The 17,178-nt window shown below is 40.6% G+C and overlaps 1 protein-coding gene across 5 annotated transcripts in view; it reads left to right on the top strand.

Annotated features, from left to right (window-relative positions):
* Positions 1-17,178, top strand: part of scn8ab (sodium channel, voltage gated, type VIII, alpha subunit b) — a 46,946-nt gene that overhangs the window by 17,946 nt on the left and 11,822 nt on the right. For 3 of the 5 annotated variants that reach the window (XM_027030269.2, XM_027030271.2, XM_027030270.2), the window contains exons 7-19: positions 1,852-2,076; positions 2,213-2,276; positions 2,487-2,628; positions 2,873-3,079; positions 3,314-3,592; positions 6,558-6,911; positions 8,935-9,067; positions 9,178-9,416; positions 11,297-11,470; positions 11,752-12,108; positions 12,280-12,750; positions 16,003-16,120; positions 16,449-16,603. In XM_027030269.2, coding sequence (XP_026886070.2) covers positions 1,852-2,076; positions 2,213-2,276; positions 2,487-2,628; positions 2,873-3,079; positions 3,314-3,592; positions 6,558-6,911; positions 8,935-9,067; positions 9,178-9,416; positions 11,297-11,470; positions 11,752-12,108; positions 12,280-12,750; positions 16,003-16,120; positions 16,449-16,603 — 2,918 coding nt within the window. The remainder of the gene's footprint in view (positions 1-1,851; positions 2,077-2,212; positions 2,277-2,486; positions 2,629-2,872; positions 3,080-3,313; positions 3,593-6,557; positions 6,912-8,934; positions 9,068-9,177; positions 9,417-11,296; positions 11,471-11,751; positions 12,109-12,279; positions 12,751-16,002; positions 16,121-16,448; positions 16,604-17,178) is intronic. The other 2 variants (XM_027030272.2, XM_027030273.2) reach the window with 1 other exon arrangement.

Raw genomic sequence — 17,178 nt, 5'->3', positions numbered from 1 at the left:
AACTGATGTGTTGAGAAATTCTAATAATGTCCAAAAAAAGAACATTTGGAGAGAGGGACAGAGGGAGAGAGAGAGTGAATGAGAGAACAAAGTAAAATAATTCGTGACATGAGCGTTAAGACACCGGCATCTAAACAGTGCAATTTCCCTAAAAAACACTACAAATATGAAAAGACCGAGTTAAAATGTTTTTATTTGACATACTATATTATTTATTGGGGATCACATACTTATTAGTGTGATATACAAAACACCCTTACCTTACGTAAGAATCCTAACTTTGGTTTGATCAGACAGTTTACCTCAGGGACTGTATGGGGTTTCGTTTAAACCCATGGTCACGCCTTCCTGTAGTTAGTTATGTAAGTGCATATTTTACATGTGTCCTTATGTATGCATTCATTTTGATTTGAGTTTCGTTTTCCCAGAAATAAAATATACAGAATATATACAAAGTCTTTATTATGCACCCTATATACAGAGACTAAATTAATAAGCATATTTATTTAAATGTAGAATATTATACCAAATATTCTAATATTTAGAATTGTTGTTTATTTAAATCTGTCATTTTGTCTACCCCTTATATTTCAAAATGGTACTAATGAGTTTCTTTGGGTAATTAATAAATAATAAAATCCCTTTAACTTATATAAAATAACCAATTTCATCTTCGGGTGATATTAATTTTGTGTTGTGTGGAGAATCCATTAGGAGGGCCAGACGTTTTTAGTCTTGCATTTGTCTGTGTGAAACAATCAGAAACCCCTTGAATTTTTTCTGATGTGTATGTGCATATGGTTTTGTGAGCAAGGGAGAGAGATATGCTTGTAATGAGGAAAGAAGAAAGTATTTTTTTATATTGTACACTATTATTTCTTGTGAGCTCAGCTCAAGCAGTCAAGAGTTGCATGATATGAAAATTTCAATAATGTGATCATAATAATAAAATAGATTTTTGTAATGGTGTAAGAAAGAATTTTATGCAATTTGTTTGCTGTTGTACAATTTATTATCTGCAAATCTTTCCTTTGTTGTTTATATCACTTTGTTAATTTATTTTTTTTTTGCTATCAGTCCATCAGTTTTAAAACTAAAACGATTCCACACTATTCTGGGGCAATAAAATTAGCATTTGAGTTGTTTACATAATTAGTCCAATCCACACTTATTATTGTTCGTTCACTTTTGTGTTTGTCCATATTTGAAGAGATTTCCTTTAGATTCGTTAGTTTCTGAGCTTAAGGTACAATCTGGAATGAGCAGCTGGGTGGTGTTCAAAGCTCATCTCCATCTACCTGATCTAGTTTAATCTAGACTAAAGGGGTAAGGAACCCCTCTAATGTAACTGCAATCTAAAATGTATAATGGTACAAAACAGTAACCACAATAACCTAAACGTTGGAAGTTTTCATTACCATCAAACTCTATAGGTCAGTCTAGATCAGTCTAGTTTAGTCTAGTCTAGACTTATAATGCACTGTTTAGGCTGGATTTCATACATCTGTGTATGCATTTTGATTTAATTTTTCAGTTTTGCAAAGATATTTAGGATAATTTCTGTAACTCAGTGTGTACATCTATGAGCCAAAGAGGCAGGTGCATTCATAGTAAAATATAAGGTGTATTTGGAGGATTGCAGTTGTATGACTGAATGTCTGTGTATTTTGGTGAGTTAAAAATTCTATGCATATGCATAGTATGCTATATATGTAATCTTCACAGGTAAGTACAGTATGGGTATTTTCAAATATACTAATATGCTTTGTGTGTCAATAACCAGGTAACCAGAAAGGCGTGTGTGTTGAGCAGATACAACACCACAGTATGTGTGTGTTCATCTTCTTCTAGGACTGAAGACCATTGTGGGGGCTCTGATCCAGTCAGTGAAGAAGCTGTCTGATGTCATGATTCTGACTGTCTTTTGCCTGAGTGTATTCGCCCTCATTGGTCTCCAGCTCTTTATGGGCAACCTCCGACAAAAGTGTGTTTACTGGCCAATCAGCAACCTCACGGTCACCTACCTGTCCAATGGGAGCAGGGGCTTTGACTTTGGAGAATATATCATGAACGACAGTGAGTGAATGTTTCTCCTCTGAGTTTGAAATACTAAGGAAGTCAGACAGGTGGTTTAATGAACAAAGTTTCCCTCACTTCAAAGAAGGAACGTGAAATCTGGTCAGTTATTAACAAACATCTTTTCCTGTTTCAGCCAACTTCTACTTCCTGCCTGGAATGTTGGATGCTTTGCTGTGTGGAAACAGCTCAGATTCAGGGTAAGGCTTACAAACACATACGCATACATACATGCATAAAATTACACACACACACTCAGATAATTAAAGCAAAGACCTTTTAAAGTAGGTATGATTCAGAGGTTTTTCTAAAAACATCATTAAATTACAATATGCATTTCTAAATCCTATTTTTCATTTTTGCACCAGACTGGCATGTTACTGTACGCTTGTGGAATGTGTGTATTACAGGCGGTGTCCAGAGGGCTACACCTGCATGAAAGCCGGCCGTAATCCCAACTATGGCTACACCAGCTTTGATTCTTTTGGGTGGGCCTTCCTGGCTCTCTTCCGACTCATGACACAGGACTTTTGGGAAAACCTGTACCAGCTGGTGTGTTCACTCCTCTTACCTCTGCTCCTCTACTTTTGTCCATAGCTCTACTGTATAAGTTAGGTGGTATAGTTTTGAATGAACCTTTTACAAAAGCTGTTTGGGACATGCACCACCTTCTAAATTTCTTTTGTTTTCATGTCGGCCTTTCCCTTATCCTAACAAGGAGACATCCACACCACTCTGCTGCACTCAAACATCACTTAAATGTGGTCTCTCCTAAAGCTTATTTAATCTCTCCTAGACTTTGCGGGCAGCAGGGAAGACCTACATGATCTTCTTTGTGCTGGTGATCTTCGTGGGTTCCTTCTACTTGGTGAATTTGATTTTGGCTGTAGTAGCCATGGCTTATGAGGAGCAGAACCAGGCCACCATGGTGGAGGCTGAACAGAAAGAGGCGGAGTTTAAAGCTATGCTGGAACAGCTCAAGAAACAGCAAGAGGAGGCTCAGGCATGTACACACACACACACACACACACACACACACACACACACACACACACACACACAGATACACAAACGCACGCATGCAAATAAATGTAAAAATACGCACATTCTAAGGAGAATAATCTAAGTCCAGATGCATGTTATGCATGAGTATTATGTATCATGGCCCACTTTTCTATTCCCCCCAGTGCTTTTTCTACCTTCCTCTCATTATATCCACAATCTCTGTCTCACTCAGGCCAATGCCATGGCCACGTCAGCAGGGACAGTATCGGAGGACGCCGTGGAGGACGATGGAGGAGGACGTCTCTCCCGCAGCTCCTCTGAGGTGTCCAAGTTAAGCTCCAAGAGTGCCAAGGAGCGTCGGAATCGGAAGAAAAAGTGGAGGAAGGAACAGGAGAAGGAGAAAGGCGACAGCGAGAAGGTGGTGAAATCCGAGTCGGACGACGGCAGTAAGCGGAGTCGTTTCCGCTTCCCTGACAACAGGCTCTGCAGGAAGACGTCCATCATGAACCAGGTGAGAGGGCAAAGACACATGATGCTTACACACAGTCAGGTTGTTATGTCTTAGTTGTTTGATGAGTGTTTAGCATGCCATTGCAGGCCAAAATCTTGAGGCATGTTCTAAATCTAGGTCCAGTTCTCTGTATGAGTAGTTCTAACTCTGGTAGTTGTTTCTTATTTGTACTATATTAAAATAAATAAACACTGTATTAATAAACATTATATTAAACCCAGAGTCAGAGGTTGGAGATAGGGCTCCAGCCCTGTCACCCTGTATGCTAAACCAATCAAATGAGTGGCTGTAAAAGGCTGTAATAAATGTGTTATTCTGATATAGTGGTAAGGTTTGTTTGTTCAAAACATAAGTAGACATTCAAATTTAAAAAACACCAAATTGCTTAAACAGAGAAGAAAAAAAAATTAACTGACTGTATCTTAACCTTCTGTTCTTGACCATGACATTATGAGTTCATTCACATACAGGGACCTGGAGCACTGTACATGGCAGTGTCTGTCTGCTGCCTGCTAATGTGAGACGCTACACCAAACAATAAGAACCCGTTGGATGGATCTGTGGGTCTTTGTGGGCTTTTAAGCCATCTGTTGCTCTTACGTTTAACTGTAGGAGACCACGGAACATCTTGAGAACAATGGGTAGAAAAATGGATGGTTCTGACACTGAGCCACATCAGTTATAATCATCTTGAATATTCCATTGCTTCCAGTATTGGATTCATGACTAGCTGTCATGAATGGGCCATCATAATGTGAAAAAAGAGTATTAACATAAAAAGCTATTTATGCTCTAACAGTTACAGAGCTATACAGACAAGCATCACTTTCAGTGCAAGGTGCCACATTACAGCATCAACCATCCTGAGCTGTAAAAGGGAACTATGAACAAAACACCAAGACAAAATTGAAAGTTAAACTTCCAAACATACAAATGCAGATCTAAATTAGTTTTTTTATATTTCTATTTTTCTTAAAAAAACAAAACAAACAAAAAAACCCAACCGTAGCACAAAACTGTCACAATTTAAAAAAACAAAACAAAAAAACCCAAAAAAACCACATTTTCAAAAAAGTAAAAATCTTTGGGAATAAATGATAATAAAGGGCCATAATATTGATACAAAACCAAGGTGGCGTGGTAATCCCAGGCTGTGGCTATAACAGTGGGGAGAGGTGTGTCCTTCCTGCAAACCCTGCAGTCCATTAGCTGATAGTGACTAATAGCTGCTGTTGTCAATTGGTTGTAGTAAACTGAGGGGCCTCCCAGCCAGGACCAACCCCTTTTCTCCTGCTAGCTGCCGTTGCTGGCCATTTTTGCTGAGTCATCTGCTATTTCACATCTGCGATTAGACAAAGTGCACCAGCCTTGGGCCCAGAGAGTAGAGGAAATGCCCCTGTCCATTCATCTAGCTGCAATATCTATATTTGTTTTTTTTAGAAGATCTCCCCATCTTTCTCTCATGTGTCCTGCCCCTTTTAATGTAATTCTGGTAAAAAAACAACAACAACCCCCCCCCCCCCCCCCCCCCCAAAAAAAAACAAAAAACCCCAATAGATATGATTCAGACTGCATGAAAGCCTTGCAAGAGCCGCTTCTTGTCTGTCTTTTTCTCTTCTCTTTCTCTTTCTCTTCTCTCTTTCTCTTCTTTCTCTTTCTCTTCTCTTCTCTTTCTCTTTCTCTTCTCTTCTCTTCTCTTCTCTTCTCTGTGCTAGTTATAGCAATAGTTATTCATGTATCTGTGATGTCTGTGCAAATATACATTTCAAAGTGCTTGCTTAATGACATGTTACAAGAGAATTGGCCAATAACTGTTTTCTATAATCTCCATTTGTGATGTGTGTGGTTATGAAAACGGTTTAATTGATAGCCAGACCCTAAGGGCATAAACACCTGTTTCCAATGCAAGCATGTGTCTGTATGCTTTTGTGGAGGCAAACTAGGCATCGTTTGGGGATGTCATGCATTCAGTATCATTTCTCCTCTGCTACTCAGGTATTTTTGAAAAGTGTGTTTTTATTAGATCATTATTGGAATTAAATTGCACCTAATCTTGTCTAGCTATGTTTTTTATGACTCTATGCATATCATATCCATAATCACAAATTGTTAGTTTGCTTTCTCTCGCAAACATTGGATGTACTACTGTACTAGGCCTGTTTCTTGATGCCTCCTCTCATATTTGCTAGTGCAGCAATGCAGATCTGACCACTTAACCAGATCAAACCCACTTTTCTCTATAAGTGAAATAGTCTCTGCTGAGAGGGTGCTTGGGCTGTCTCTGTTGTACTGAGTCTGCAGTGGTCAACCACCCCATTAGAGAGAGGCCATTCAGACCCACCGCAGCAAAAAATGCCTGCGCTAGCATCCAGCATTCTGCACTATCAGTGAATCTTATCTAGCAGCTAACACTCTGCAATAGTACTGATTTTCATCTAGAACTCTGTGACGTCTGTGGATGTCAGCTGGGAGTGAAAAACTGCAGTTTTTTGCTAGAAGTTCTGAACCAATATTAGCTAACATACAGTATTAGAATTTTAGTGTCATAGCATTTTAGCTGAAAACCGAGGCTCAGTACACCCACTGTGTACCAGCTGAAATCAAACGGTGCCTCATCAGTGACAATCAGCAAGCAGTCATCTAAAGTTAGATGTTTAGTTTATTTGCCACCATGAAAAATCAAAGAAGGTACCAAAAATAGATTATTACAAATCACAGTAGGTACGCATTGTCATCTGCTTCTAAAACAATAGCAGGTTGTGGGTTTCATGTCTTTCTTTGTAAATGTTTTTGATCTGCTAAGAAGTAACTGCTGTCCTATAGGAGAGGAAACATTTAGTTAATTAAGCTGATCAAAATGAAGCTTTTGTCACAGTCTCACCATATTTGTGTGCGTGTGTGTGTGTGTGTGTGTGTGTGTGTGTGTGTGTGGTGTGTGTGTGTGTGCTTCCCACCCGAACTCTAGTCTCTGTTAAGCATCCCCGGCTCACCCTTCATGTCCCGGCACAACAGCCGGAGCAGCATCTTCAGCTTTAAAGGCCGCTCGCGGGATGTGGGCTCTGAGAACGAGTTTGCTGACGACGAGCACAGCACAGTGGAGGAGAGCGAGGACCGCCGTGGCTCTCTCTTCATCCCGTACCGACGCAACAGCTACAGCGGCTACAGCCAGGGCTCCTCACGTATCAACCCGCTGGCACCACACTCTGGTTGCAAGCGGAACAGCACGGTGGACTGCAATGGCGTGGTGTCTCTGATTGGGCCAGGGCCTGGTCGGCTTCTGCCTGAGGTGAAAATAGATAAGGCAGCCTCTGATGACAGTGTAAGGACGTCCACAGGGGGAAGGTTCACAGTATAGGCATGACACCAATGGCCTTTATTCCTCATTCCTTTTTTTCCTGACCTTCTAACTTTTGGCCTTGATTTCATCTTCTGGTCTAAATTTCTGATCTTGGTTTATACTCCCCTTTTCTATTTTTAATGGTTTCCTCTCCTCTCTCCTCTCTATTTTTAGTCCCGTGCAAGTTATGATAAGTTCTGAACAACCCCATCAGTCCCCAAACCCTGCCCGCAGTATGCTGCTATGAATGGCACGACCAATGAGAAAAGACAATTTAGAGAGTTCTCTTGTTGCTTATGCTCCCCATCTCGAACAACCCCCCTTTAATCTTGGGCATATCACACTTCAATTACTTTAACTTCTTTTTGATAATGTTCTTCAAATGGCCAAGACAATCAAGAGACAAATATAGATGGTTATTAATTAACCTAGCAAAGTCCTGTCCTATTCTAACAAGGTCCATTTAAGCTCAAAGTCCACCATTATGGATTTCCTCCCTGTATTCACCATGTCTACCTCTTCTATGAATATGCAATGCAACTTGAGGGCCTGTCTGCTGGCCTTCTCCTCTTGTTTCAGTCTTCATTCTCCCTCCCAAAAAAGCGTGATGCAAGATAAAATTTTCCTAACCTTTCCAATAACAGCATTCTCTTTCATCTTAGTTAGCATGGTAGATTGACATCCTTATACTCTCTATTTAGGCAATGCCTTTATCTTCTCTGGTTGATGCATGATATTGGGCCCAGCTTCCACAGAGCTTATCCATGATCATCGTACAGTTAATTGAGGAAGTCTGTACTCTGATTGAATCTACATTGCGCTGTCCTATTTGTTGAGCTGATATAACAGCTTAATGAAAAAATTATTACTGATCAAGAATTAGCCCAACACAAAAAAGATACATGAAATTCATTTGATCTAAGTTATTATTGAAATCATCAATTGGTAATGATTGGACAGTTAGATTATGAACTAATCATTTCAGTTTATAGTTATAGCTCACAAATCCTGTCATTCTTTCATTCATGCATTCATTTCCAGAACTGTAACTAAATGTTTGATATTGATGCTACAAACCTACAAAAAAATACATGAGTAAGAGTTTGAATGAAGGAGATGAATGTAAGATTTTAATGAATTTTTATAAGAGGATAAAGTTGTGGAAGTGGAAACTGGGCCTTAGTCTTGTTTGAATTTGCCTCTGGTCTTACTGAATGCATGTCTTTGCATGGTGATGTTGTGCTTGAAGAAGGAGTGGAGTCTAGTTGCCTTGCCTTCACATATTATTAGAGTTTAGTAGCCTGGCTGATGAAAGAAAAAGCTATCCTCTGGAGTTGTTGCAGAAAAGAGTAGTCAGAGAGTAGCTGGTGGAGATAACATCAGACTTTTTGGACAAGTGTTTGTTTAAATGTAATGGAGAACAACAATAAACTAATCTAATTTAGAGTCCCATATTTTGCAAAGCTGTTATTATAGAGCTAAAGATAGAGCTCTCAACTTGAGGTTCCATTAGATAATGGAGCATTTGTAGAAATACTGTCTATGAATTGTAGTGGAATAACAGTTGTAGTTGGAAAAATGCCCACTTAGTCACTGAAAGGCATGTATTTTGATCTCAACTGAAAATGGCTTCAAAATTAAACTTGAGCAGATCTTTATTTCACATGGGTACTTTAATATCAGTACTTCAGGCTTATTTACTATAACACTAGTACTGCTATTATTATATAACAGTGAAGCCATTAGGGGTATTGTGTGAGATTTAGAATTAAGTTGTAGTAAGTTTAGTGGTTGACAGTGAGTGAGTGAGAGGAAGAAGGTGTCCATGACAGAACAAAATCCCAGATCTTAAAGCAGGGCAATCTTAGGATGGTGAAGTTACTTGGTAGTTTTTACATGTCTTTATTTTATGCCCATTTGTCACTGTGTGAATGTTTGGTGAATATGCATATTTTTGATCAGGCCCCTCACACTCTCCTGTCTTCTCTTCCCTATCATTTGGCAGACCACGGAGGTGGATATAAAGAGGAAACACTCAGGCTCTCTCATGGTGTCAGTGGACCAGCTCAATACGTCTTTTGGAAGGAAAGATCGTGCTAACAGTGCGATGACTGTCATCACTAACACACTAGTGGAGGGTACTGCTTTCTTGTTCAAACCACCACCTGCTTCAGCATTTAAATCTTTCCCAATAAGCAGTCCATTAGTGTTTTTAACTCTTGCTTTTTCTCTGCTGTTTGTCCTGTAGAGCTGGAAGAGTCTCAGAGGAAGTGTCCACCATGCTGGTACAAGTTTGCCAACACATTTCTGATCTGGGAGTGTTGTCCACTTTGGGTGAAAGTAAAGGAGATAGTGAACCTAATAGTGATGGACCCGTTTGTGGACTTAGCCATCACAATATGCATTGTGTTAAACACAGTCTTCATGGCCATGGAACACTACCCTATGACGCCACAATTTGAGAAAGTGCTATCTGATGGAAACCTGGTAAGATTTTTGTTAACCTCTTTGCAAAATATGCATAAGGTCATTAATTTACAATTTATACAGTTTCTATTAAAATCAGTTTATTTTAGAGCAGACAAGTGCCACTTGGTTTTATTTTTTCTGTGAACCTGACTTCTTACTTAAATGCTTAATCATTTCCTCTACAATGCTAACAAGCTACATTCTTACACCAGCACCATGACCAGTCTCCCATTCTCAGAGCAAGAATGGAGCACGGTCACTTAACAGCACAGCTGTTAATAGCATTACTCCTTGCTCATGGCTTGACTGTGTGCTCATTGCTCACAGCTCATATGGTTTGAATGATGGGGTCAGTGTATTATTGTCACAGTATCCTTGAAGTGTTCCTTCCCACAGCACCCCAAGGAAGCCTTTCTAATTAGATGGTTTATCATCACTGAATTAAGGCATTTTGTGGTGATTACATAATGGTGGTGATTCAAAGCCCTGACCTTGCATCATCTTCTGCTGATCACAGGGCCTTATACTTGGGCTGCTGGGACCTGTGCCTTTTCTCTAATTTTGGCTGAATGGAAGGGGGAGGGGCTTAGCAGGGTACAGCTTCATGCCAGGAACCAGAACATGGTGGAGCCACATGTGTGAATAAAGGTTTTGAGTAGTCTGGACTGTGTTTATCACCTATTGGTGGGCATAGATGTTTCATGGAACTTAATGGAATTCCCCTGGCTTGCTTCAGTTTCCTTGTCTTTGTTCTTTGTCCATTCCCTACTGTGTTCTAATTCCCTTTTTGCCTCGTCCTTCTTTCTCTCTTGTTTTGCCTCAGCCTCTGTAGAGTAAAGTCAGTACTGGCCTGCCTCCCCTGATTCTCTGATTCCATCTGTGGCTTGTGCTCTTTTGCTACTGTACATTCAGACTAACAATGAAGAAGAAGCTTGCCTTAAAGAGCTCTTCTTTCATTTATTGATGCACTCACCTCAGAGTACTGAGCATCACTGATAAGCCTCTGTTACATTATAACAATATAGCATGTCACCCTGAATCAGAACTGATTTTAAAGATGCAGGGAAGGTAAATCTTTGTTTTCTTTCTAGGTTAATTTTGCTTTTCTGGGTATACATGTATATATTTACAAATGGTGTCCTATGAAGACATTTCCAAGGTCCAATAAATTATTAATCTTTTAGCTCCATTTCTCTCCTTCTGATGTAAAATGGGTCATCCTTATGTTGTTTAAATTTGATATTTATAGATCACAGTCTCACACAGGGCAGGGTATCTCAGTAACACCAAGACTGAATCTTGTAGAATGATGATCATTTCTAAACATGTTAAACAGATGGTGGATCAGGCTACAGTGACATTAACTACTGGAAAAGGTAGGCACAGTAGTCAAAGGTAGTCAAGATTAGAATAGATATTTTGCAGTGAAGTCTATGCAGTTTTTCACCATCCACAAACCATTTGTGCCTAAGCGTATAGTTTGGTTTTCATCCACTCCTGGCCATACAACTTGAATGAGAGTAGTCAGATTGGAATTCATGTGGCTTTTTTCCTATGCACATGCACATGTGCTTAGCACTGTACAGCTCTCCAGAGCAAAATGCAAGACATAAATACATAATGCTAGCATGCCCATTTTGCCGGTGTTAATACCATGAGTCATCTCACAAACAAGACTTTTTTTTTTTGTTGGTGATGCAGGTGACTTGTATATAAAATGTATCAATGTGCACCATCTTGGAAGGCAGATGTGTTCACATTACAGATACAAGTCACTTGTAATTATGAATGTGAACTGTCAAAATAGGCAAATCTTATCTGAGCAAAAAATCAGAATGGAGCCATGAGGCTTGTAATATAAATGTAGCCTTAATCTCTTTCTTTGTTTCTTATTTCAGGTGTTCACAGGTATTTTCACAGCTGAGATGTTTGCAAAGCTGATAGCGATGGACCCATACTACTATTTCCAGGAGGGCTGGAACATTTTTGATGGCTTCATTGTTAGCCTGAGTTTGGTAGAGCTGGGGCTGGCTGATGTGGAAGGGCTATCAGTGCTCAGATCCTTCAGATTGGTGAGTGTGTGTGTATATGCATGTGTATCTACACTTTTTTAATGAGTCACTATGATTCATTAGGTCATGTCCAATCCTCTGACCCAAATATTTCAGTTTTGACCATTAACCCTTTAATTATTTACAGAATAAGCACCATGCATTTTGCAAGCATTTTGATGCATCTCTATATTTGAAAATCTTTCTTGGAAATTGAGATAATCTGGCATACAGCATCACAAATGCAGCATTTTCCCCATTCCTTGAAGACAAACTTCTCTTTTTGCTCTGTTCTCACTCAGCTGAGGGTCTTCAAGCTGGCTAAATCTTGGCCAACTCTGAACATGCTGATCAAGATCATTGGAAACTCGGTTGGCGCCCTGGGGAACCTGACCCTTGTGTTGGCCATCATCGTCTTCATCTTCGCCGTGGTGGGCATGCAGCTGTTTGGCAAGAGCTACAAGGACTGTGTGTGCAAGATCGCCCCGGACTGCGATCTGCCCCGCTGGCACATGAACGACTTCTTCCACTCCTTCCTGATTGTGTTCCGTGTGCTGTGTGGCGAGTGGATCGAGACCATGTGGGACTGCATGGAGGTGGCCGGCCAGTCCATGTGCCTCATTGTCTTCATGATGGTCATGGTCATTGGAAACTTAGTGGTGAGTTTCTGAATTGCCTCCACATTTATCTGCTTGTCCTTGCTTATCCAAGTGCTTGCATTAATTTTCTTGCTCTCTCTTCTCTTTATTCTCTTACCGAGTGTGGCGCTTTGGTTGTATTAAGACTCTCTGTGATCAGGATGGATAAAGGTCTCCTCTTCTGTATTCTAGGTGCTGAATTTGTTCCTGGCTTTGTTGCTGAGCTCATTCAGTGCTGATAACTTGGCAGCCACGGACGATGATGGAGAGATGAACAACCTGCAAATCTCAATCATCCGCATCAAGAAGGGCATTGCCTGGGTGAAGGTCCACTTGCGTCTCCTGGTGGCGCATGTCCTGAAGAAAGCACCACTGGAGGATGAGGACAAACCTTTGGATGACATGTATGATAAGAAGCTGAACATCATAGGCAACCACACGGACATCAAACGTGCGGAGATCGACTACCCCAAGAATGGCAATGGCACGACCAGCGGGATAGGCAGCAGCGTGGGGAAGTATATGATTGATGAGGACCGCATGTCCTTCATCCACAACCCCAACCTGACGGTGAGAGTGCCCATCGCTGTGGGCGAGTCCGACTTCGAGAACCTCAACACAGAAGACTTCAGCAGCGAGTCTGATGTGGAGAACAGCAAAGATGTGAGTGTGGAGGTGGGAGTGTGAACAATGAATTCTGAGATGTACATTAAATAAAGAGGGAAGGATAAGAATGTAGATTTTATGTTGGAGTAAAAAGGGTATTTGTTTAATTGTGTGAGAATCAAAAAATGTTAGTATTTAAATGAGGGGAAAGCATGCTAATGATGGTTCTTAGCATCGAAATTTTTATTCTCAAAAATGATTGAGTTCATTTCCCCATCTTACATGTTTAGCTATTTGCTGTTTTTATTGTAGTTTAGATTTTGAGGTGTTGATGAGTAGGAAAACTAAAACACCAGTAAGTTGATGTAAGCTGAATCGATTTGTGTATTAGCCAAAATTATGCTTGTGGAAAATTCTATGTATATAGCATTCTATATGCCAAAGGCTTAGTGGTGCTTACCACACAGGATTCCTAAGGCATGTCAACATTTTATAATAAAAAATGCTTTTAGCAGCATTTCATAGGGAAACGCCTGTGCTACAGACCCACAGGCAGACAGTTACTCTTTAAGACGATACATATTCTTTTGTCAGTCTAATAGAGAAATGTGAATCAGGGATTCTTGACTCTGGAATTATTAGACATATTACCTAAGATTATATTGTTAGTACAGTATATACACTATTAAAATTGGAGGGGTGTAGCATATGACCAAAATTATATAATAAGTTAAGATTACCAGTTAAAGGGTGTATAAATGTGGAGTAAGAGTGAATAGATTAAGGTATAGATTATGAATAGATTAAGGTCAGATTCATGCTATGTGTATCCATAGAGTTGGGCTGAGTTTCTGCTGTATATGGCCATAGAGTTGAACTGAGCTGCAGCTGTGTATGGCCATAGAGTTTAACTGAGCTGCAGCTGTATATGGCCATAGAGTTGAACTAAGCTGCAGCTGTATATGGCCACAGAGTTGAGCTGAGTTACTGCTGTGATTTATTGCCTCCTTGCTACTGCTGAGTGCTTATCCACTCAGCCAGAGAATGGATGCAGTCCAGGAGATGATGTAATGTTTTGCCTTATTGGTCTGATTTCTGGCACGTGTGTGCATTCACTTGCTGTTGTATACCTACTGTATATGCTGCTTACACACTTATGACACAAGAAAGGATGGAGCAACTGTAATATCAGTACTCATGTAAAAAAAAAGATTGATATGTATGTAGAATGTGCTACCAAAATGACAGGAATTATAAGGTAGCCACTCTATCAGGCATGTGCAGGAATACAAAAACGAGGAACAGATAGGCGTATGGACCCAGAGGAGGGTGGAAATGATATGGAAAAGCAGGGCATACTCATCACTGAGTCCTTTTTGGTTTCTGCTCTGGCATTTTCCAGCTCTCTCTTTCTCTCTCTCTCTCTCTCTCTCTCTCTCTCTCTCTCTCCCCCACCCTCTCGCTCTCTCATTACCTCTATTGCTTTCTCTCCTCTTGCCTACACATACTTACACAAGAGTTTCCTGTCATAGTCTGGCTGTATGTGTGATGTCTAGGTCACCTTGACCCAGTTTAGAGGGACAGATTCAGTTCGGTTGGACCGCATGTGCCAAGTGCTGAATAGCTATCCAATAATGTTGTAGCAGGTAATGCAACTCAGCCAATCAGTGCATAGCTAGGAGAATCCAAGTCTGTGGTTGGCTAAGCTGGATCAGTAAAGACTGCAGTGGTGGTGTGTGAGTGTTTTTTCATTCTGTTACTCTTTCAGTATGAGTGTGAGTTTATGTGCGTGTGAGTGTATGTGTGTGAGTGTGTGAGTGTATGAGTGTGTGTGTGTGTGTGTCTGTGTGTTTGTGTGTGTGTGTGTGTGTGTGTGTGTGTGTGTGTGTGTGTGTGTGCTGACGATAGGGATTTTATAAAACTGCAGCGTCATCCTGACTTGCTAAGATCAGGGTCGGGCCCTGCCAATGGAGACCTGACTATGATAGACTTTGTTTATGAGTGTGTGTGTTTGTGTGTTTGTGTGTGTGTGTGTGTGTGTGTGTGTGTGTGTGTGTGTGTATGTGTGCATGCATGTGTATATGTGTGTGTTTGTGTGTGTGTGTTTGCGTGTGTTTGCGTGTGTGTGTGTGTGTGTATGAGAGAGAGAGAGAGAGAGAGAGAGAGAGAGAGAGAGAGAGAGAGAGAGAATGCTTGTTTTGATTAGAAGTTGCCCACTGTTTTATGATGCTTGATTTTCTAGTTGAGAAGTTGCCAGGGATGCTGTGCAGGTCTGCGTATGTGCTTGCTGTCATAGCTCGCTTATGTAAATCATTTACAGAAACACCCAGCTATACATTTCTGAACTTCTGACCTCTTTGCTCCACTTACTGTTTTATAAACCTTGAAAATGTAAAATTATAAACATGTAAATGTGATATAAATATACATATTTAGTGGAATTAAATAGATGTAAATCTAACATATAAATATAATTATATATACAGAAAACACTCCTGTCTCACTCTTCTCATGAGGCCACTATATATTGTCTTTCATGTGCTGGCCAAGGTGAAGCATGTCATCAGTTGCAGTGTTTCTAAATGTCAGTATGTTCTAACACACTAAAGCATTAACCATATTAAGAATGAAGACATGAATGGGCCATCAAAGTGCATTACACAGTTTTCTATTATCTGTCCCCATGTAGCCCTTGAAAGTACCTATAGTGTGCCTTTTCTTCACTATTAGAATATTTGGTAAGAAGAAGCTTTCTGAGGCTGTCCTAACTGGGCTAACTGGTCAGTACTGTAGGCTCTTTTGGGAGGATATATATATTTTTCTGCATTATTGCAGATGTAAGCACATACTGTTGGAAATCAAGAACAATAAGAATATCATTGGTTAAGTACAAGGCTGGATGAAATTTTCAGGAGCTTTGTGATGCCATAATCCATCTGATTTTTCACCACTGACAAAAAAAAAAAAGATATTTAGTTTGAAATCAGTTAATATTGCATGGCAATGTGTCCTGAAAGAGAGACTGGAAAAGCACCAAAGCAGTGAGTGCAAACACACAAGCCACTCAAACACACGTACGGTAGAAAGGCGGAGAAATAGAAGGAAGGTGTGATTTGAGAGAGCCTGTCCAGATCCACAAGCACGTGGTGGCAAGAATCTCCCTGTAAGTGTAGGAGTTAAAATGACAGTATGGTGGGCTAAAGGCAGAGTTCATAAAGCTATCGTTCCTCATTCCTCATAACACAAGTCTTTCTCTGTCTTACCCCTCTCTCCATCCCCCCTCCTTATTTCGGTTTCTTTTTCCCTCAGTTGGAGGACTACAGTTCTTCTGAGGGCAGTACTATAGACATCAAGCCTGATGAGGAGGAGGTAGCTGCTGTAGAAGTGGTGGAGGAATATCTCGATCCAGAGGCCTGCTGGACAGATGGTAAGCTACAGCAGGCTTGCGGATAGAACTGGTGCTATCTTTTAGACATTTCTGTGTACACAGAAATAAGTGAACCCTTTGGGCACTTTATAAAGAATTATTTTGCAGGCTGTGCAAAAAGCCATTGCACACCAATATGGGTGAGTGAGTGTGTGAATAGCTTTAGAGTGTATGTGTATGTGCCTTTTAGCATTCTGCAAGTGTGTTCCTTCAGTAAATCTGTGTTTGTGTGTGTTCATACGTGTGTGGGGCACTGTTTGTGTGTGTGTGTGTGTGTGTGTATGTGTGTGTGTGTGTGTGTGTGTGTGTGTTTGCATGTTTGCTTCAGGCTGTGTGGCGCGGTATAAGTGCTGTGATGTGTCCATTACTGAGGGTTGGGGAAAGTACTGGTGGTACCTAAGGAAAACATGCTACCTCATCGTAGAACACAACTGGTTTGAGACCCTCATTATCTTCATGATTCTACTCAGCTCTGGGGCTCTGGTAAGGACAAACACACTGCACAAACAACAGAGTTATTTGACAGCAGTCAAACTAAACACCAGCAGCATAATCTTTTGCTGATTGTGACTTGTTTAAAAACTGCACAGTAACATGCTGTCCAGTTCCTATCTAATGCTCATTCCTGGACTGCAGATGGGCCCCAGTTCTTTTAGGGCTTGCAGTGTGTAAAAGGGGTGAGCTAAGCTGCTTTGTGCCGTCTGATCTGTAGTTGGCTAATGGCTGCGGCTTTATTGCACTGTACTGGCTCCTGTAGCTCAGCAGTCTGTCTTTAAGCTGCAGTGTCTCTGGTCTGCTCTAAGGGACTGTAGCCAAATGTTGTATAAAAAGCCTTACATGCAGAGGATCCTGCAGCATCTCTTGTAGCCATGCTGAGGGACCGTGGCCAAACTGGGGATCTTAGTGGAAAAATTAATGTGAGTGAAGTTGCAGTGCCACTCTGTGGTTGTTATAGGGACTGTAGCCAAATAGTTGACTACAGTCTAGTTCAGCCTCTGAAAACAGACACACCCACACCTATGCAGATTAACACATGAACTCGTAAATACATGAACAAA

Source organism: Electrophorus electricus, chromosome 3 (genome assembly GCF_013358815.1).
Source record: "Electrophorus electricus isolate fEleEle1 chromosome 3, fEleEle1.pri, whole genome shotgun sequence".
Taxonomy (NCBI): domain Eukaryota; kingdom Metazoa; phylum Chordata; class Actinopteri; order Gymnotiformes; family Gymnotidae; genus Electrophorus; species Electrophorus electricus.
This window is presented reverse-complemented; position numbering and strand designations above follow the sequence as displayed.